Source organism: Mesocricetus auratus, unplaced genomic scaffold (assembly GCF_017639785.1).
Source record: "Mesocricetus auratus isolate SY011 unplaced genomic scaffold, BCM_Maur_2.0 Super-Scaffold_6730, whole genome shotgun sequence".
Taxonomy (NCBI): Eukaryota; Metazoa; Chordata; class Mammalia; order Rodentia; family Cricetidae; genus Mesocricetus; species Mesocricetus auratus.
This window is the reverse complement of record NW_024429184.1, coordinates 17,489,185-17,510,742: the sequence shown is the minus strand read 5'-3', so window position 1 is coordinate 17,510,742 and position 21,558 is coordinate 17,489,185. Positions and strand designations below refer to the sequence as shown.

Here is a 21,558-nt window from a genome sequence, read left to right as displayed (position 1 = left end):
AAAGCGCCGCCACCGTGGGGCCCGGCGGGGGGAGAAGCTGGCAGGCGGGAGCCGGAGCCGAGCCGAGCGGGGAGGGCGGGGGAAGGAGGGGCGCGCGCACGCGCACCGGGCCGCTGCCGCCGCGAGCCGCCCCGCTCCCGGCGCGCGCCCCTCCTCCTCTCCCTCCCCTCCCTCCCTCCCTCTCTCCCTCCCTCCCTCCCTCCTCCTCTGCTCTGTCGCTCCCGCGGCGCGAGGCGCTCTCGCTCTTCTCCTCCGCCCCTCCCCCCGCGCAGCCGCCGCCGCCGCCGCCGCCGCCGTCCCGAGACCCCGGCGCACGGCGCGCCCTCCCTCGTGCGCCCCTCCGGCCCCCGCGGAGAACGAGAGGGCGAGCGAGCACGGCGCTCCCGGCCCAGCCCGGCCCCCCTGTCCTCACCGTCGCCTGCCCTCCGCCGCCTTCCCTCGCTTCCACCTCCACTCCCCCCCCCCAAGCAGAGGCCCCCTCCGGGGGGGGGAGGCCCGGCGGCGGGAGCGGATTCCCCCAACTCCCTCAGGCCCTCCCCCCGCCCGGCCCGAGCGTGAGGAGGGCCCGGGCCGGTCCGCGTCGAGAGCGAGGAGGACCCCGGGCGGGCCCCGCGGGCCGTCTGGGGCCTGATCCGGCCCCGCCAGGCGTGCGAAGTCAGGGGCCCGGCCCGAGGGCGAGCGGAGGGGAGGGGCCTGGTCCGGCCCGGCGGGTGCGCGAGGACTGGGGCCGCGGCCCCGCACGGCCGCCGCCGCGATGGCCCAGCAGCAGATGACCAGCTCGCAGAAAGCCTTGATGCTTGAGCTGAAATCCCTGCAGGAGGAACCCGTGGAGGGCTTCCGGATCACCCTGGTGGATGAGTCCGACCTCTACAACTGGGAGGTGGCCATCTTCGGACCCCCTAACACCCTCTACGAAGGCGGCTACTTCAAGGTACCCCACCCGTTCCCGGACCGGCTCCCCGGGCGCCCGCTGTCCGCCGCGGGCCGGGAGCCTGAGCGCGGGGGAGCCGAGGGGGCCCCTCACCTCGCAGCCCCCTCCCCCATCCGTGGAGGCAGGAAGGCCTTGCTCACCAAGTGCCTTTTCTTTGTCATGGGGCGGGGGCGGGAGGCCAGGCTGCACCGGGAAATAGGAAAGCCTCTGTGGTTGGGGTAGTGGCTACCGGGAAGGAGGCTGCCTTTGTTTTGTTTCTCCAGCTGAGGGTGTGTGGAAATAGAGATGGTCTATCTTCTTTTTCTCGACCCATCCGAGCCTTCTCTGCGCAGGCTGGAACTGCCCCAGAGGGCAGGGTGACCTGCACTTAGTGGACTGGACTTTTCTCTTTTTTGGGGGGGAGTGTGGGGGAGGGACATTAGCCTGTCATCCCCGATGTTGCTAGTGCCCTGGAGGATTTGTTGGTCTTGGGTAGGAGTAGTCCAACTTTTGGTTCCAGTAGGTGGTAATAAGGAAGAGAGCGTGACGGGGGGGGGGTTGGCCATAAAAGAGAGGGTGGTAAGCTGGCGTTGTCTTGCTCTTCTGCTTGAGGAGACTTTAATTTAGCCCTCCTTCCTGCCCTCATTCTCCATTTACTTCATAGTTTTCCCTGCTTTCAAAATGCCCTTTGTCCTTTCCTAGCAAGTTTACTAGCACCCCCCCCCCACACCGTGTACAAACATTCACAAAGGGTGGAACGTGTCCGTCAGAGAGATTGATAGTTTCCCACTTTAGGGAGAGGAAATTGAAAGCTTTTGCTTAGGTGGTTAGCTTCTACAAATGGGGTCGTCCCACAAATGAGAAGCATCCGAGGTGAGAGGGTTTCCTCGCCGTGGAGTGGCTCCTTAGGCAGCCACCATATAGACATTGTTTCCATTGTTTTTCATGCGTTATTCCTGAATTCAGTGCTTGGAGACACTGAGGTTTTGTTTTGTCTTGATTGGACTAAAGCGTTTTTTTGGAGGTGGAATCACCGAGTGAAGATGGAGTAGGGGGTTTAGAGACAGAAAATGAGTGTTTAGGAATCCATTTATTTCTTTATCTTTAATTCCAGAATTAAGTAAAATAGGGCAGTGAGTCAATTTTAGTTTGTTTTGAAGGGAGGAGTTATCTTGGCACAAGTTTTAAACGAATATCTTAGTCATGTAGTTGTGATGTGTATTTTTAGGATTACCCAATTACTTAACTCTTACTTTCTATCGTTCAAAAGCCTCAATTTCAGGCCTTAAACTGGGTCAACTTTGTTGAAAATAGGATTGATAGGGAATGTTCAACATTCATGCATGTGACAGTTGCTGAATACTTAGTAAAAGGACATTTTTAGAATATTATGTAAGAGTGGTATCCTTACCAACTGTTAGCTTTGTCTTTTGTGGTCAGTATACACTGTACTTTTTAGATGCAGGTGCTTAAAATTACTAAGTAAAGGCTCAAGTTATTAGTGACAGATTGGAAAGGGTATTATTGTGTCCATGCTGAGGTGTGTCATGTACTGTCAAATATAAGCATTTCTTTTGTAGATATTAGAAGTATTACACAAAGTGGAGTTCATATGATAACTTTCCTAGAAAATACTTTGAAAGCAAACTCCTGGTTAATTTTAAAGGATACAGTTTGTTTGTTTGCTTCTTGTTTTCCTTGAGACAGGGTTTCTCTTTGTAGCCCTGGCTGTCCTGGAAAGCTCTCTGTAGACCAGACTGGTCTTGAACTCATAGAGATCCACTTGCTTTTACCTCCTGAGTGCTGGGATTAAAGGCCTGTACCACCATGCCTGGCTTAAGGATACAGTTTAATTTCCAAAAATTACTGGAATATTACTGGAACAACCAGTAATTATGGTAAATGGATTGTAGTTAATCTCCCTCTATTGAAATTTTGTTTTTAAAAAAAAACTATGAAAGAAAGTAAATACTTCTGTTTACTAATAGGGAACAGAGTGTGTCGCTCTTGATTTGGAATTGATAATATAGAGATATTTCCTGTAGCATATACTAATTTAAAGTAAAGACTTTGGGCTGGGAATATAGCTCAGTGGTAGAGTACTTGCTTAGCATGCATGAAGTCCTGATTTTAAATTCCAACAACAACAACAACAACACCACACACACACACACACACAGCAGAATAAATTATATAGCTTCAGTCTTGGTGACAAGATTGGTTTGGGGACTACCAGGGGGTACCTCAGTGGTAGAGGACTTATCTAGCATGGTTAAAGCCCTGGGTTTCATCTCCAGTACTGCCCAAACCCAGACATGTCCCTGAAATCCCAGCAGTCAGGAAGCAAAGGTAGGAGTTATACAAGCAAGTTAGAGGCCAGTATAGTCTACATAGTAAGTTCTAGTCCAACCGCGGGAGGAGAGAAAGAAAAAGGGCTTTATTTCCTATTTAATGTGTTTTTTTGTTTTTCAAGACAAGGTTTCTCTTGTGTAGCTCTTGCTATCCTGAATCTAGCTCTGTAGACAAGGCTGGCTTCAAACTCAGAAATCCACTTGTCTTTGCCTCATGAGTGCTGGGATTAAAGTCATGTGTCACCAAGCTCAGTTCCTGTTCCCCCTTGTAAACTTTCTTTTATGTGTATCTGTTTTGCATGTGCATGTTTGTGTATGTGTGCGTGCTTGCTTACTTGCTTGGTGTTTTAGGAGTTCAGAAGAGGGCATTGGATCCCCTGAAACTGGAGTTACAAATGGTTGTCAGCTACCTTGTGGGTGCTAGGAATTGAACCTGGGTCCTCTGTAAGAGCAGCAGATGTTCTTAACCACTGAACTAACTCTTCAGCCCCTGTTTAAAATTTTTGGAGGGTGGTTTTCGAAACAGGGTTCCTCTGTAGCTGTCCTAGAACTCTTTGTAGACCAGGTTTGCCTCAAACTTAAGTGCTCTGTCTGCCAATGAGTGTTGGAGTTAAAGATATGCTCTACCATGTTCAGTTTAAATTTCTTAATATTAGGATATGTGTGGCCTTTTTTTTTTCTGTCCTAATTAAATTTGTGTGTGTGTGATGTGTTTGTGAATATGGGTGAGCACAAGCCATGGCTTGTTTGTAGAGCTCCGAGGACAGCTTTTGGGTGTAGTTTTCTCCTTCTACCTTTGTGTGGGATCTAGGAATTAAACTCACATTTACAGGCTTGTATGGCAAAGAGGTTTACCTGCTGATCCATCTTGTCTGCCCTGTACTAATTTTTTGATGCTGGAGTTTGAACCTAGGGTTTCTCAAAGTCTGCCATTGAAGCTTTGTCCTCAGCATTTTTATCTGTAGTTTTGTTTAAGAAAAATGATACCCATTCCCCACCCCTGTCCAAAACTCCTTACTCCCATGGTTCAAGTGTAGTGTCAGTGTCTGCCTGTGCTACAGGATGAGACCCGCCCTGGTAATGTAGTTTATGACGTCCAGGAGCATGCTCTGCCTCATGCTGACTTCCACCTCACACTCCTCTTCTCAGGCCTCTGAGCTGTCAGGGTAACAGGTTTGTGCTACCCTTTTCTTTCTTTTTCCTTTCTTGGTTTTTTGAGACAGGGTTTCTCTGTATTGTTTTGGAGGTTCTCCTGGAACTCACTCTGTAGACCAGGATGGTCTCGAACTCACAGAGATCCACCTGCCTCTGCCTCCTGAGTGCTGGGATTAAAGGCGTGTGCCAACAATGCCCAGCCTCTCAGATTGTTTTTTTGGGGGGGGAGGGTGATATTGAAACAGGATTTCTACAAAGTCCCCAATGTCCTAGAACTCAGTATGTAGACCAGACTGACCTTGAACTCAATGCACCTGCCAAATGGCAAGATTAAAGGCGGTTGCCATCACTCATGGCTCTCAGAAATTCTTTAATATTAAAATTTTTTTTATTTTTATGTGTCTTGGTGTTTTGCCTATATGTATGTCTGTGTAACATGTGCATACCTGGTATATGGAAGACAGAAGAGGTCACCAGATACCCTGTAACTGGTGTTACAGATGGTTATGACCTGGTATGTGGGTGCTGGGACTTGAACCCTGGTCCTTTGGAAGAATCATCTGCACCTCCTAGTTTTTTCTTTACAGCCAGAGCTATATAGAGGAACCTGAACTCAAAAAAACAAGATAATTATTGTTTACTTTTAATTTGTGTGTATATGTGAGTGTTTGTGTGTATGTGTGTCATCATGTGGCCTGGTGTTTGAGGAGGCCAGAAGAGGACATTGGATCTCCTGGAGCTAGAGTCACAGATGGTTGGGAGCCCCTAAGTGAGTGCTAGGAACTGGATCTGGTTTCTCCTCAAGAGCAGCCAATGAATGGTCTTAAAGCTGAGCCGGCTCTCCGGGTCATGTTTTACCTTTTTGTTGTTTTGAAACAGGGTTTCAGCCGGGCGTTGGTGGCGCACGCCTTTAATCCCAGCACTTACAAGGCAGAGGCAGACGGATCTCTGAGTTCGAGGCTAGCCTGGTCTACAGAGTGAGATCCAGGACAACCTCCAAAGCATTACAGAGAAATCCTGTCTCAAAAAAACCAAACCAAAACAAAAAACGAAACAGGGTTTCTCTGTGTAGCCCTGGCTGGCCTTGAACTCACAAAGATCTGCTTGCCTCTGCTTCCTGAGATCTGGAATTAAAGGCGTGCACCACCACCTGGCTGCTTTTTTTTTTTTCCTCATGTAAGTGCCCTGCTTTTTTATGAGGGGGAGTGTTGAGACAGGTTTTCTCCATAGGTTTGGATACTGTCCTGGAACTCTCTTTGAAGACCAAGCTGGCCTCCAACTCACAGAGATCCGCCTGCCTCTGCCTTGTAAGTGCTGGAATTAAAGGTGTGTGCTGTTACCACCACCTGGCAAGTGCCCTACTTTTGTGTATGTCTACATGCCACAGATGTGCCTGGTGCCCGAAGAGATCTGAAGATGTCCACCTGTGAGCTACCATCGAGCCCTGAATCTTACATTTAGGTGTATCTGTATGCTAACATGATCCATGGTGCACAGAGTTAATTCTGTGCTTTTGCAATGTGGGTACCAGAGATGGAGCTCAGTTCATCAGACTTGGTAGCAAATGATGTTTTTTACCTGTTGAGCCAGATCTTTGGCCAAGTATGAAAACTTTTTTTCTTGAGACAAGGTTTTCTCTGTGTACCTTTGAACCCTGTCTCTTGTAGATCAGGCTGGTTTCAAACTCATAGAGATCTGCCTGCCTCTGTCCCCCAAGTGCTGGAATTAAAGGTGTGCGCCACTGCTGCTCAGCTCCAAAGCTCTTAACAGGTTTTTTTTTTCAGTCTTTTTGAGAAATGTTCACTGGCATTTTCTGCTGTTCTTCTTATTATGTTACCTGATTAGTTCCTCCTCAGAGAAAGGTAAATTTGTGATCATCATTACTACTATTTTTTTAAAGATTTATTTAATTATTATATATACAGTAATCTGTCTGCCTGTCTGCCTCCAGGCCAGAAGAGGGTACCAGATATCATTATAGATGGTTGTGAGCCACCATGTGGTTGCTGGGAATTGAACTCAGGACCTCTGAAAGAGCAGTCAGTGTTCTTAACCTCTGAGCCATCTCTCCAGCCCTATTACTACTATTTTTAAGTTTTAGTGCTTTTGTTTTAAAAAAAGGTTTTTGTTTTTTTTAGAGACAGGGTTTCTCTGTCTTGTTTTGGAGGCTGTGCTCGAACTCTCTCTGTAGACTAGACTGGCCTCGAACTCACAGAGATCCGCCTGCCTCTGCCTCTACAGTTTTTAGTGTGTCCCTCTACAGTTGCAGTTAAAAGTTGGCACAGGATGGCTCAGCTGGTTGAGGGTGCTTGCTGCCAAGACTGAGGACCTGTGTATGTTAGGTACCCTACCACTGAGTTCCAGTTCCAGCTGAAGCTACTCTTGGTTCCTTGTGACCTAAGTTGAAGAGGTCACTTAATAAACACAGTAAGTGGTGAACTGGCATGGAAGCTACATGAAGACTACAATACTGTATTTTACGGGATCTTATCTCCAGCTCTGAGGGCAGCCTCCTCTTCTCTCTTGCTGTGGCTCTTTCTTCCTCAGGAAAGTTTCATTTGTTTTTTTAAGAAACACTTCACGCCTGGCGTTGGTGGTGCGCACCTTTAACTCCGGAGGCAGAGGCAGGCGGATCTCTGTGAGTTTGAGGCCAGCCTGGTCTGCAGATCGAGTTCCAGGACAGTCTCCAAAGCCACAGAGAAACCCTGCCTTGAAAAACAAACAAAAAAACACTGCACTTAGCCAGGTGTTGGTGACACAGGCCTTTAATCCCAGCACTCGGGAGGCAGAGGCAGGTGGATCTCTGTGAGTTTGAGACCAGCGTGATCTACAAGAGCGAGTTCCAGGGCAATCTCCAAAGCCACAGAGAAACCCTGTCTCGAGGGGGAAAAAAAAACCAAAAAAAAAAAAAAAAAAACGCTTTACTGGGGAGGCAGAGGCCAGCCTGGGATTCACAGGGAAACCCTTGGGAGGGCATGCTTTCTTGCTGAGGACATACTTCAGTGACAGAGGTCTTACCTAGCTACACTCCATGGGTTCAGTCTTCACTTCTGCAAAAACAAATTTTCCAATTTTCTTTATAGTTAGTAGGCATGGTAGCTCACACCTATAATCTCAGTATAGAGGAGGCTGAAGCAGGATTGTCATAAGGTTTTGAATTACTGAGGCCAGTCTGTACTCTACTGATAGTTGAGAGAGACCCTGTCTCTCTTTCAAAATAACAGTTTTTTTTCTAGTGAGCAAAGCTTGCCAGTAGTGTGCAAGTCTGTATAAACTCTTCAGGGTGTGGGCTCTTTGCTCTATTTATTTCTTGTTTTATTTATGTATTTTTATGTAGATGGATATGTTGTCATGTATATGGAAAAAGGCATTGGATCCTGTAGGACTACAAGTATAGACAGTTGTAAGCCACCATGTGGGTGCAGGGAATTGAATTCAGTCAGTGCTCTAAACTGCTGAGCCATCTCTCCAGCCTGTGTTAATTCATATGTGTGCACCTTGAGGTCAGAGGACAACTTTTGGATTCATTTGTCTCCCCCCACCTTGGGGATCAAACTCAGGTCCTTAGGGTTAGAGGGGAGTGTCTTTGCTTGCTGAGCCATCTTACCAGCTTCTTGTTTGAGTTGTTTTTGTTTTGTTTGTTTTTGTTGTTTTGTCTTTTCAGACATGGTTTCTCTGTGTAACCTTGGCTGTCCTGGAACGTGCTCTGTATACTAGGCTGGCCTCGAACTCACAGAGATCTGCTTGCCTCTTCCAAGTGCTGGGACTAAAGATTTGCAACACCACTGCCCATCTAGCAAGTTGTTTGATTTTTTTGGAAACAGTATTTCCTGTACCCATGTTAGATTTTAAGTGAATTCCTGTTCTTGCCTTCACGTTGTTACCACACTTGGCTTTTGCGATTGTGAGCTGTTTATGAAATGCTACTCAGCCAGAAATTAGCAGTTTAATTCTATTTCTCTCCTCCCCTCTCCCCCACCAGACAGGGTCTGTATATAGCCCTGGCTGTCCTGAAATTTACTATGTAGAACCAGCTGGCCTAGAACTCATAGAGATCAGCCTGCTTCTGCCTCTGGAATTCTGCAAATAAAGTCCTGTCACCACACTTGAAATCTTTTTTGTTTTTCTGGGAGAGGGGTCTTACTATGTTATCCAGGCTGACCTCAAACTTCTGGGCTGAGCTGAGACCAGCTTTGTTACTTTCTCTTACTTTTTGAGTGCTCTCTTCTCTCTCCTCATCCCCCTTCCCCTCCCCTCCTCTCTTTTCTCTTTGAACTCACTCTGTAGACCAGGCTGACCTTGAATTTACAGAGATCCACCTACCACTACCTACCAAGTGCTGTGATTAAAGGTGTGCACCACCACTGCCTGGTTCACTTTAATTTTTTATTTTTATTTTTTAACAAACTCAGGTGGTTGATTTAAAATTTCAGTCTTATTTGGACTGTGAAGTTCCTTTGGTTACATTTTTTTTTTCTCCTAGGAAGAAATTAGATTTTATTTTAGAGTTTGCTTTCTGTGACATTTTATCTAGTTGCTGGGTTGTCTAATTTAGAGCTCAGGCTCCTAATGACTGAAGGTTTGGCTAAACAACAAAAGAAGATGATTGTAATCTTGATAATATAGTCAATATAGCAAATTAGCATCTTTGTACATAGGGGCAAGGCTAAGAATTCTACAACAGTGATAATGAGGGACATTAGCAAAACCTGCTGGCAATAACAACCCTTGACTTCTGTGTTCCCATGAAGATAAAGATTGTTTAACCTCATTTGGAGAATCCAAGGAACAAAACTTGTACAATATTAGAAATTAAAAGCCAGGAGTGGTGGCACATGCCTTTAATCTCAGCACTCAGGAGGTAGAGGCAGGCAGATTCTAACTGAGTTTGAGGCCAGCCTGGTCTACAAAGTGAGTACCAGGATAGCAAGGGCTGTTACACAGAGAAACACTGTCTTGAAAAACAAAAAAAGTTAAGATCTACCAGACAAATATATTTTGCTTTTTTGAGACCAAGTTTTACTATGTAGTAAAATTAAAAAAAAAATCAATAAAGAAGTTCCCAAGAGAGATAGAATGTTGCCTGCTAGTGTTTTCTGCTCTTGGATAGTGGAATTACAAACATCAGGAGTTCCGGGATCTCTTTAACAGCAACGTGAGTTCAAGCCAGCCTGAGTTCAGACCCTCTGTTTCAAAACAAACAAAAACCACTAAAACAGCCGTGTGTGTGTGTGTGTGTGTGTGTGTGGGGGGGGGACACGGTGGGGGAGTGGGGGTGGGGGTGGGGGTGTGGCGCACGCCTTTAATCCCAGCAGAGGCAGGCGGATCTCTGGAGTTGGAGACCAGCCTGGTCTACAAGAGCTAGTTCCAGGACAGCCTCCAAAGCCACAGAAAAACCCTGTCTCAAAAACAAAAAATAAATAAAAAAACCAAAACACAAAATACTTAAGGTACATACTTAGAATGAGTAAAACAGAGCTAACCTTCAAAGAAATTCACTCTGTAGACCAGGCTGGCTTCCAGAGATCTGCCTGCTTCTGTTTCCTGAGTGCCAGGATTAAATGCTTGAGCCACCACTGCCTGGCTGTTTTCATATCTTCTGGGTGTTTACCTAGGAATAGAATTCTAATTCATATGATAAATCTGTTTACTATTTGAGGAATTATTAGATTGCTAGACAAACAGTAGCTCTACCCTGTTCCATTCCTATTCTTTGAGAGTCCTAATTTCTCCATAGTCTAACTATGTATCCACTGTGAAAGAAAAATTAAGATCTGGAGTGGTTGCATGCTCACCTTTAATACCAAATTTGGAGGCAAAGCTAGGTTTTGGGAGCTTGAGGCCTTCCTCATTTACTGTAGTGAGTCCCAGGCCAGCCAAGGTTACACAATGACACTTTGTTCCCCAAAAAAAGGGGGGGTACTGGCAGGATGACTCAGTGGGTAAGGCTGCTTGCCCCTGACCCTGAAGATTGTGTGTTTAATATCCAGGACCTACATAGTAGGAGAGAACCAACTCCTGCAAATTGTTCTGACTTATACACATGAGTGCACACACGCAAAAATATTTCTTTTAATTACATGTAGGTATGTGTGTCTGCATGTATATTCACTTGTGAGTACAGGTGCTCAGAAAGGCCAGAGGCATCAGATCCCCTGGATCTGGAGTTACAGACATCTGGGAGCTGTCCTCTGTAAGATCAGAGCAGCAGTGCCCTTAACTGCTGAGCTATCTTATCTCTCCCGACCTAAAAAATTAATTTGTAACAGTTGAATGTATGTAACAGCTGAGATGCTACCTTCAATTTCATGAAATTCACTAGTGGCTTGGTTATACTTATATTTTGTTTAAACCAAATAATTTCATTGTAGTACTAATGCATTGAGACTGCTATCTTAAGGTTGGTAGTTACAAAGTAATCATGGAAAGTTGGAGTCCTAACCCTGTAAACAGCTAAAACTTGTCTCTTTCTCCTCCATTTTTTTTTGGTTTTTCGAGACAGGGTTTCTCTGTGTCTTTGGAGGCTGTCCTGGAACTAGCTCTTTTTTTTTTTTAACCTTTCAAAAATTACATTAATGTTTAACATGCATTCAAATAATAGTGAATCTCCAAGTTATCTTTGTGTAGCCTTGGCTGTTCTGGAACTCTTGTAGACCAGGCTGCCCTGGTCTATAAATTTTTATTTTCCAAAGAAATTTACTCCATACATCCTTAGAATGTATCCTTTGTAATTAAATATTTTAGATTTTAGAAGTATAGCCCAATACAGAGGTGTGTATCCCATTCAGGGTACTGGAAAACTGAGGGAGTAGAGGCATATAAATTTAGGAGTTCAGTCTAATCTAGGCAACATACACACAGCCTATTTCAAAAAGGAAAATAGAGTAATGCCCCCCTCCCTTTTGTTTTTCCAGACAGGGTTTCTGTGTAAGAAAAAGCCCTAGTCAGCCTGGAACTCATTCTGTAGACCAGGCTGGCCTCAAACTCACAGAAAGAGATCCACCTGCCTTGCCTCCCCAGTGCTGGGATTAAAGGCTTCTGCCATCACCGCCCAGCACCTACAACAACTGTTCAGCTTTGATCTAAACTATTATTAGTTTTTATCTATTAGAAATTAATACAAATAGATTTCTATAGGTCAGTATGTTTACATCTGGAAATTTGGGTAGTATATGTAATGATTTCATAAAAATAATTGAAGCAAATTCTGAAGAATATTTAGATTTTCTTTATTTTTTTCCTGAGCGATAGCTAGTGTCTGAATTTGGAAGCATTAAATACCAGTATCTTTCAGTTTAATACCTTTTTATATAGAAACTAGATTAGTAGAACAAGGCAGGTTTCATTAAGTTTGGCCAAGGTTTTCCAATATTTGGTACTTTCCATAAATTCAAGTATTGGAGGAGATGATGAAATTGTTGTCATGGGGATCATTAAATGCATTTTAGATGGGGCTTAGGGCAGTGTTTGTTTTGTTTTGTGTGTGTGTGTGGTTTTTTTTTTTTTTTTTTTTTTTTGGTTTTAGGAGACAGGGTTTCTCTGTATTGTTTTGGAGGCTATCAGTCTAGCCCAGCCTCGAACTCACAGAGATCCGCCTACCTCTGCCTCCTGAGTGCTGGGATTAAAGGCGTGCTCCACTACCGCCCGGTTTAGGGCAGTGTTTGTTAAGCATATGATGAAGGACTAAATTACTTAAAAATTATTTTTGGAAACTTGAAAATAATAGTTGAAAAATATGTTAATATAGGGGTGCATGCCTGTAATCCCAGCCCAGGATCATATAGTGAAGTAGTGGAGTCTGCATATTATTTATATGAAATGCTATTTCTCTGTCCTTTGTCTCTGTTTTTCTCTATTAAATGAGGCTGAGTTCAAGGCTTGATAGGACTACATAGCAAGACCCTATCTCCAAAACTCACAGATTTGTTAGCTTACATTTTTTTCAGAATCTTCTAGGTTAGACAAGATCTGGTGGAAATGTAGGTGTAATTCTAATTTTCCTTTTCTTTGTTAGTGTGGGGGCCATAATGTGCATCCAAAGACAGGTCTCTGGAGTCAGTTCTCTCCTGTCCTGGCACTGAACTCAGACCATCTTGCTAGTGTGGCAAATGCTTTTCACCTGCTGAGCCATCTTGGCTGCCCACCCACAAGTTATGGGAGAAAGTGACAATTGTCTTATTTTTCTTTTTTGAGACAGGGTTTCTCTGTGTAGCCCTGGTTGATCTGGAACTTTCTCTATAGATCAGGCTGGAGCACTATAGGATGGTCTTGAGTTCACAGAGACCTGCCTATGCCTAGCAAATACTGGGATTAAAGTTGTATGGTGCTACACCCAATTTATTATTTGTTTTTGTGAGATGGGGGTCTTATTGTAGGTGAGGATGACCTTGAACTCCTGATCCTGCCTTAACAGGTTTTTTTTGAGACAGGGTTTCTTTGTATTGTTTCAGAGCCTGTCATGGAACTCTCTCGATAGACCAGGCTGGTCTCAAACCCACAGAGATCCACCTGCCTCTGCCTTCTGAGTGCTGGGATTAAAGGTGTGCTCACCACTGCCCAGCATTCTCCTAGATTTTTTAAAAGTTAGATTCTGTGAATCTAATTTCTTGAGTCTCTGTGGGTTGATTTTTAGAGTCTAAGTAACCTTAATAGGTGATAAAACTCTTCAGTGCCACTTGAAACTATTGATATTTATTTCTAGTGGAGCTAGTGACTAAGAATTCTATATTTTATTGATCATTTGAATTTTATTGTGCTAGAATGAAAAAAGGGGTTATAGCTTGGTGGAATGTTTTATTCTCATGTTGAAATACCTGTTCAAAAAAACTTCTAATGTGTGTGTGTATATGTGTATGCTGGGATTACTGGCTCTAAAATGGTATCTTGAGCCAGGTGTAGAGGCAGGTACTAAGGCAGGAGGATGTGGAATTGAAGGTAAGTCCGAGCAACACAGTGTCCTCAAACCTCTCAGCAAAATTAGCTGGGAGGCAGTGTCATAGATGTGGTTTAAAATATAGGTACTATTTCTGGGCAGTGGTGTCACATGTCCAATCTCAGCACTCTAGAGGCAGAAACAGGTGAATCTCTGAGTTTGAGGACAGCCTGGTTCCACAGAAAAACCCTGTCTTGAAAAACCAAAACCCAAAACAAAAACAAAAGAGATAAGGATATTAAAGCCCTTTATTTTCTGTTCAGGATCTACATTTTGATGATGGTGTTTTAACTCCTTGCAAGCCTTCATTTCCTTTGTCAAATGAAGGTTGAAAGGTATGTTGTTAAAATGAATTATCATATAGAAGTTTTAGAATGATTCTGCTGTTATTAAAAGAAGCACATGTGGAGCTGAGCGGTGGTAGCGATGCCTTTAATCCCAGCACTTGGGAGGCAGAGGCAGGCGGATCTCTGTGCGTTCCAGGCCATCCTGGTCTACAGAGAGTTCTAGGACAGCCTCCAAAGCCACAGAGAAACCCTGTCTAGAAAAACAACAAAAAAGAAGAAGCACACACATGTGTTTGTTGCTTTTCATGTTTGCTAAATAGTGTTAAGAGTGATACTTTTTAATATAAATATTTTAATTTAAATAATACTTAAGTTGAAAATCTTTATGTATGTATTTCCATGTCTCTGTCCTGTGAGAGGGTATTTGTTACTGTTATTTGCAAATAAAACATACAAACGTAAATGTATTCATGCTTTTGTCCATTCTAATTACTGTTTTTTTTTGTTTTCCTGGGTGCCATCATAATTTTAAGGTATAGCCATGCCTTATTTTGTAATGAAACCTTTTTTTGTGAGCCTAGCAGTGGTGGCACATACTTTTACTTCCTGCATTGGGGAGGCAGAGGCAAGCAGATTGAGACCAGCCTGGTTTACAGAGTCAGTAGCACAGCTAGGGCCACACAAAGAAACCCTGTCTTGAAAACAAAACAACTTTTTTTGTTGTTGTAGAAGATGATCATGAGAAATGCTGTCTACTTCAACTATGCAGCATATCCTTCTGCCTTTTGTTTTTGTTTTTGTTTTTTGTTTTTTTGTTTTTTTTTGGTTTTTTGAGACAGGGTTTCTCTGTATTGTTTTGGAGGCTGTTCTGGAACTCGCTCTGTAGACCAGGCTAGCCTCGAACTCAGAGAGATCCACCTGCCTCTGCCTCCCAAGTGCTGGGATTAAAGGTGTGCGCCACCATCGTCTGGCTGCCTTTTGTTTTTTAAAAAGTTTATTTGTGTGTGTTTTCAAAAGTGTATGTGCAAGATGTGGGAATGTGCATACATGCTGTGGTGCATGCGTGGAGCACAGAGGACATCTTTACAGAATATTTAACCGTGTGTGTGTCTGTGTGTGTGTGTGTCTGTGTGTGTGTGTGTGTCTGTGTGTGTGTCTGTCTGGCTAGAGGATACTTGGATGTGATCCTAAGGAACTATCCACCTTCTTTGAAACAGATTTCCTTGACTTAGAACTCACCAGTTTGGGTAGACTGCTGTGATCCCCAGGGAATCTTCCTGTCTTTGTGTCCTTGGTGCTGGAAGTACAAGTACATGTCACAACTCCTGGCTTTTTATGTGGGTGTTGGGGTTCAAACTCAGGTCCCCATGCTAGCAAAGCAAGACCTTCACTGACTGAGTCATCCCCTACTCCACCTCCTCCCAAATTGCTAACCATTTTTTGTGGTGCTGGGAATGGAACCCAGGACCTCTTCTCATTCAACAAGAGTGCTACCAGTGAGTAATAAGTCCAGCCCTTAAAGAGCTTTTTAAAACATTTATTTGGGTGTGTGTATAGACTTGTGGAAGTCAGAGTACAATTTGCAGAAGTTAGTTCTCTCCTTCCATGGTGGACATGCCAGGGATTGAACTCAGATTGTCAGGCTAGCACAAAGAGTTTATTTTTTTATGTTAGACATTTATTTATGTATGAGCATTTACTTTGATCCCATTCAGTCCTCTGTTGGTAATATATTTGGGTTTCCATGTTTTAACTATTATCAATTTTGATTCTGTGAACATTTCATTTGTTATTGGCGATGGTATCCAGAGCTGCATGTTCTAGTTAAAATTTCTATTACTGAGCTAATTCCTATATTCTGATTTATATTGGCAAGTGTACACAACCATGTAGCTGCCACCACAAATTGTAGGGCATCTATCATTCTAAAACTTACTTGATGCTGCTTTTCTGATCATTCCTACCCCTACATTATCCCAGGCAATCACTTTAAATTTTAATTAAAAGTTATTGTATGTATATCTACTCAATATCTAGAATCCTGCAAGGTTAAAAAAAGAAGAAGAAAAAGAATAAACATGCAACTCAAAGGAAAATAGTAAAAAAAAAAAACCTAGAAAATTGAAATGGAATACCTCATAAAAATTTCATCATGAGCTGGGTGTTGGTGGCACACGCCTTTAATCCCAGCACTCAGGAGGCAGAGGCAGGAGGATCTCTGAGTTCGAGACCAGCCTGGTCTACCGAGCAAATTCTAGGACAGGCTCCAAAACAATACAGAGAAACCCTGTTTCTAAAACAAACAAACAAACAAAAATTTCATCACGAAATTAAAATGAAAACGAAAGGGCTGGAGAGATGGCTTAGTGGTTAAGAGCACTGACAGCTTTCCAGAGGACCCAGGTTCAATTCCCAGCACCCACATGGTGCTCAAAACTGTAACTCGTTTCAGGGGATCTGGCACCCTCACATAGATGTACATGCAGGCAAAGCATCAATCCCATAAAAAAACTTTTTTTTAAAGATGAAAATGAAGCCGCAACCAACTGGACAGCCATGAGCCAGTAGTGAATAATTACTGTTTAGTTCCAACACCTGGCAAAGAAACCTTTTTTAGGATGGTTAGCTTTTGGTGAGGACAGTTGCTGAGCAAATTGAGAATGTTGACAATAGCATCAGTATAGTTAAGAAATTCAAATGATTTCAGGTAGTTTCCTTGGCTCTAGATGAGTCAGCACATGCTACTGACACTGCTCAGTTGATGTTTACTTGTGGGTACAGAGTTTGAAGCTATGGAGGATTTAGTTTGTATAAGGGCTAGGGATGTAGCTTATTTTGTCATAGTGTTTGCCTGAAACCAAAACAAAAAAGAATTTGTATGAATGCCTGTTTGGTAGAACCCGGGTCAGGAATTCAGTACAACACAAAAGTGTAACCTGCTAAGACACATACATCATAACGGGATGTGATAAAAATACATGTAGAACAGAAGAGGGCAAATTAACAAATTGGTGAACCTGTGCAATATAATGAATGCTTCAAGCGTATGATTATTCATTCCATTATTAGCAGATACTTTAAGAGCAGGAAATATTTGAATCAGTCATGTTAATGGTCCAGTAATGATGAGAAGGTAATTTCATTCCCAAAGAATGTCCTGATGTCCCTATATATAGCGATTCAGTGGCACGACAGTGGCTGATACTTCAGCTTGGACGAGTAACTCACTGCTATCTCAGATGGGCCTCGAATTCATGGTAATTCTCTTATCTTAACTACCCAATTGCTGGACTACAGGTGTGAGTCACTATGCCTAGTTTATTCTAATTTTTGCTTTTAAAGCCCAGTACCAAAACAGCTGAAGAATGGCTAAGACATTTTTTTCTTTTAAAATGTGTGAGTCTGGCCGGGTGTTGGTGGCGCACGCCTTTAATCCCAGCACTCAGGAGGCAGAGACAGGCGGATCACTGTGAGTTCGAGACCAGCCTGGTCTACCGAGTGAGTTCCAGGACAGCCTCCAAAACAACACAGAGAAACCCTGTCTCGAAAAACCAAAAAAAAAAAAAAAAAAAAAAAAAAAAAAAAAGTGTGAGTCTGAGCATGTGCAAGCTTAGCAGTTGTGTATGTGTGCCATGGTGGCATTTGAAGGTTCTCGGACAAGTTTCTGGGGTCGGTGCCTTCTGCTTTGTTGTCAGGGTCTCTCCTGTTTGTGCTGCTGCTCTGTCTATAGCTAGCTGTAGGGTAGTGCCTGCCTATGGTGGCCAGAGGACAGTTTTGAGTGTTGCTCCTCAGTTACTCTTCACCTGTTTTATCTTTACTAGAAGAAGAGAAAGAGAAGCCAACACATAATTATCTTTCAGGAAATGAGGTTTGTTAGAAAGGACCTCAAGGCTACTCTTAACACTTAAAAAGTGGGAAAGCATTAGGAGTCTGCCAGACTTGGTGGCACACACTTCTTTAATTCTAGCAGAGCCAGGTGGATCTCTGAGTTTGAGGCCAGCCTGGTCTACACAGTGAGTTCCAGGACAGCCAGGGCTACAGAGAGAAACTCTGTCTCTACCCCCCTCAAAAAAAAAAAAAAAAAGAAGAAACAAATAAAATTGTCTTAGAGAACTACAAAGATAATAGCTTCTGTTCATTTCACTAGCATTTGCCCTCTCCTATGTTAAAATGGGAAAAACATCTTATTTGTGGGGTGTGTGTGTGTAATTTTTATATAAATAATATGCAGACTCACTTAAAGGTGACTCTGTATAAGTTTCTAAGACTTTGTATTTTCTTTATAATAAGGTTCTGATGATAACTCAGGGTTATTTTAGTAATGACTGAGTAAATACATAAAATATTTTAGAAGCATTCCCAGCACATGCCTAGTGAATGAAAGCTGCTTGCTTTTCTTGTATACATGTGGTATTGTGTGTGTGTGTGTGTGTGTGTGGTAGATCTGCATGTGTCTCTGTGGGTAAGCTCTCTTGTGCATACTTGTGTGGAGGCCAGGGGTAGAAGGTGGATGTCCTCTTCTATTGCTCTCTACCTTATTTTACTGACACTTGAGTCGGCCATTTCAGCTACGCTGGTTAGCTAGGATGACCCCCAGAATCATCCTGGTCCTGGCTTATCCCCAATCCCCTCACAAGCATTACAGATGTGTATCTTCATGCTCTGCCTTTATGTAGTGCTGGGAATCCCAATGCATGTCCACATGTTTGCACAGCAAGCACTTTAACCCACTGAGTCATCTGTACATTCCCTACTATCATACAATTTGGACAGAAACTTGGTGAGATCTCACTAATGTAGTTCTATAAATGGGATGAAGAGTAGAATTAAGGCTTGTAGGGAGTCTGAAAGACTAGCTCATGGTTACACAGATTAGTTTGCATTCCAGGTTCTGTAGCTTACTAAATTTGTATGCCCCTGATTCTCAAAGTACCTACTTGAATGTTCAGCTGTGGAGGTCTGTTAGACAGGTCTTTGGTAAGAGGTCCATAAAGATCCTTGTGAGGAGAAGAGTACAGCCTTCAGGAAGAGGTGTAATGGTCATGGCTAATAACCCGAATAAGCATGAAAAGACTGGGGGGGACAGATAGATAGTGCCGGGCTTTAAGTTGAGGGCCTTATATATGCTAGCCAAGTGCTCAGCCACTGAGCTGTGTGCACTTTGCCCAGTGGATTTTCAGGAGAAAAATGAGATTCTGGGCACACTCTAGTATCTGTGCTTGAGGAATGAGATTGGAATCTATTAATCTGTTTAAGATTGCACCAACGTTGAGGATCTGGACTTTTAATGAAATCAGACTTGGCTGTCAGAATTAGGTATGTTTAAAGTGGCAGTCGGGCAAGGAGAATTGCTAGAGAGTGGTAACAAAAGTGTCATTGGTTGCTTTATTAGTCCTATGTATACTAAACCAGCTTACCCTTATAATTAGCCGAACTGCTGGACTCATGGCTTAGATGCCCTTTGCAATACTAAGTGTCATTATGTCCTGGTGGCTGGTGACTTAACTGACCTACTTGTCTGGATCCCTTAACTCTGGCTTTAAATTTAAAATTTGACCTCCCCTCCAAATCCTGCCAATCTAGGTTGCTCACTGTCTCCACTTAAGAAACAACCACTGACCAGGAGCAACATCTTTCAGTTCCTGGAGAATGCAGTCTTTATCTCCAACCTAAAACCACACATGGAGGGAGTACTAGCCTGAGATCAGTCATGTTTCAGTTCTTAAAATAAGTTTTAAAATGATTGTTTCTAGCATTGAGATCATAATCCTACTTTTCAGTTCATGGCTCCCCCTCTGAGACTCTGAAGCAGTAGAGAAGGAACCAAGGGCCTGAGGCTTTCGGTCTCTTGAACTGTACCTGCAGCCCCGTTTTAAGGTTCATTACATTGGCTTTAGGCCTTCTTTTATTGCTTGGTCCTCATGCATTTATTTCTTTTTCTCTTGCTACTCCTTGGGCAACAACTCTAATAGATTATATTTTTGTTAGGCACTTTAATTCTTAAAGAATTAAACACTTTGAGACAAGTTCAAAGAATTTTTTTGGGGGTCATTTGAAGGTATCTGATGTTTCATTGTTACTCTGAATATTTTAGTGTATACCCTACAAGCAAGGGTATTCTTACATTCAGAATTATTATTAACAATCAAGAAACTGAAATGAAGCTGGTTGTGTCAATTCACGAATGCTTGGGAAGCTGAAGCACAGGGGTTGTTGGGAGATTGGGGTTAGCTTGGGATACAGAACAATACTTCTGTTCCTCCTCCTACCCAAAAGAGAAATTAAGGTTGAGACATAAGTACCATTTAATACTCAGATCACATTAACTTTGCCCAATCTTCTGGTAACAGAAAGATGCACTGGAGCCTTTTCCTGCTTCTGGCTGTCTTGTCTGTAGGACCTTTGAGCATGGTAGCATTCTTAGTCTTGACCTAGACTTTCATGATTTGATGTTTGGTCATTACAATTCATGTATTTTGTAGACCATCTTTCAGTTAGTTGTGGAATTTCTTATGTCCTTTAAGGTGGCATATCACTTCACATGTCTCATTAGTGGTAATATCTACTTTGGTCACCAAAGTATCTGCCAAACTTCTCCAGTACAGTTGCTTTTCTGTGTAATTCATAAGGTGTAAAATTGTATACTCTCAGGGCAGTGGTGGCAAACACCATTAACCCAGCAGAGGCAGAGACAGGTGGATCTGTGAGTTCAAGGCAGCCTGGTCTACAATGCTAGTTTCAGGACAGTGAAAGATACACAAAAAAACTGTCTTGGAAAACAAACAACCTAACAAAAAATTCTATTTCTATTCAGTTCTCCTTTTTGCCCTCATCTCCACCTCTCCTCTCCTACTCACCTGTCCTCCCTCTTTTGAGAGTGGGCTTCATGTAGCCCAGGCTAACCTCAAACTCTTATTCTTTCTGCCTCCACCTAACAAATGCTGGGATTCTGAGCATGAACCACACATACCTTATTGAACTTTCTATTTTTTATTTTTTTTAGTTTTTAATTTTGAGATGGGTCTCACTTTATGGCTCATTCTGTGAAAACTGTTTTGTAGCCCAGTCCAGCCTTGAATTTCAGATACTCCTGCCTCAGTCGTCCAAGTGCTGGACTACAGCACTTAACTTTTTATTTGCTTATTACATTCTCTGGAATTTCATTTCCTATTTTTTTCAAGACAGGGTTTCTCTGTGTAACGTCCTTGGCTATCCTGGAACTCACTTTGTAGACCAGGCTGGCCTTAAACTCACAGAGCTCTGCCTGCCTCTGCCTTCCAGGCACCGGGAATAAAGCTGTGTGTCACCTTGCCTGGCTCTCATTTCCTGTCTTTTTTTTTTTTTTTTTTTTTTTTTTTTGGTTTTTCGAGACAGGGTTTCTCTGTGGCTTTGGAGGCTGTCCTGGAACTAGCTCTTGTAGACCAGGCTGGCCTCGAACTCACAGAGATCCGCCTGCCTCTGCCTCCCAAGTGCTGGGATTAAAGGCATGCGCCACCAACGCCCGGCTCATTTCCTGTTTTTAAAAAGTCTGTTTTATGTATGAGTGTTTTGGTGCTTGTATGTACCATGTGTGTGCCTGGTGCCTGCAGAGCCAGAAAAGGGTGTTGTGTCCCCTGGAACTGGAGATAAAGGTGGTTGCAGCTACTATATGTGGGTGCTAGGAACCAGAGCTAGGTCCTTGGCAAGAGCAGTGAGCAGCATTCTTAGCCACTGAGCCTCTCTAGCCTGCATTGCTTGCCTTTCAAATAGGTAAACAAAAATTCTTTGAGATAGAGTTTCATTGTGTTGCTCAGGCTGGCCTTGAACTCACCATCTTGCCCCAGCCTCTTAAGTTATTAGCTGGATTATCGATTTGATAGTCTGTTAAATGAATAAATAGTAATGATGAATATACTAGAGATGTCTAGGGTTTCAATGCTTCAT

At 43.3% G+C, this 21,558-nt stretch overlaps 1 protein-coding gene across 2 annotated transcripts in view; it reads left to right on the top strand.

The window, feature by feature from the left end:
- Positions 1–295: 295 nt before the first annotated feature.
- Ube2r2 (ubiquitin conjugating enzyme E2 R2) overlaps positions 296–21,558 on the top strand; it is a 61,008-nt gene continuing 39,745 nt past the window's right edge. The window contains exon 1 of one of the 2 annotated variants that reach the window (XM_040740080.1): positions 296–931. In XM_040740080.1, the coding sequence (XP_040596014.1) occupies positions 755–931 (177 nt within the window). In that variant the 5' untranslated portion in view covers positions 296–754. The remainder of the gene's footprint in view (positions 932–21,558) is intronic. The other variant, XM_005078854.4, reaches the window with a different exon arrangement.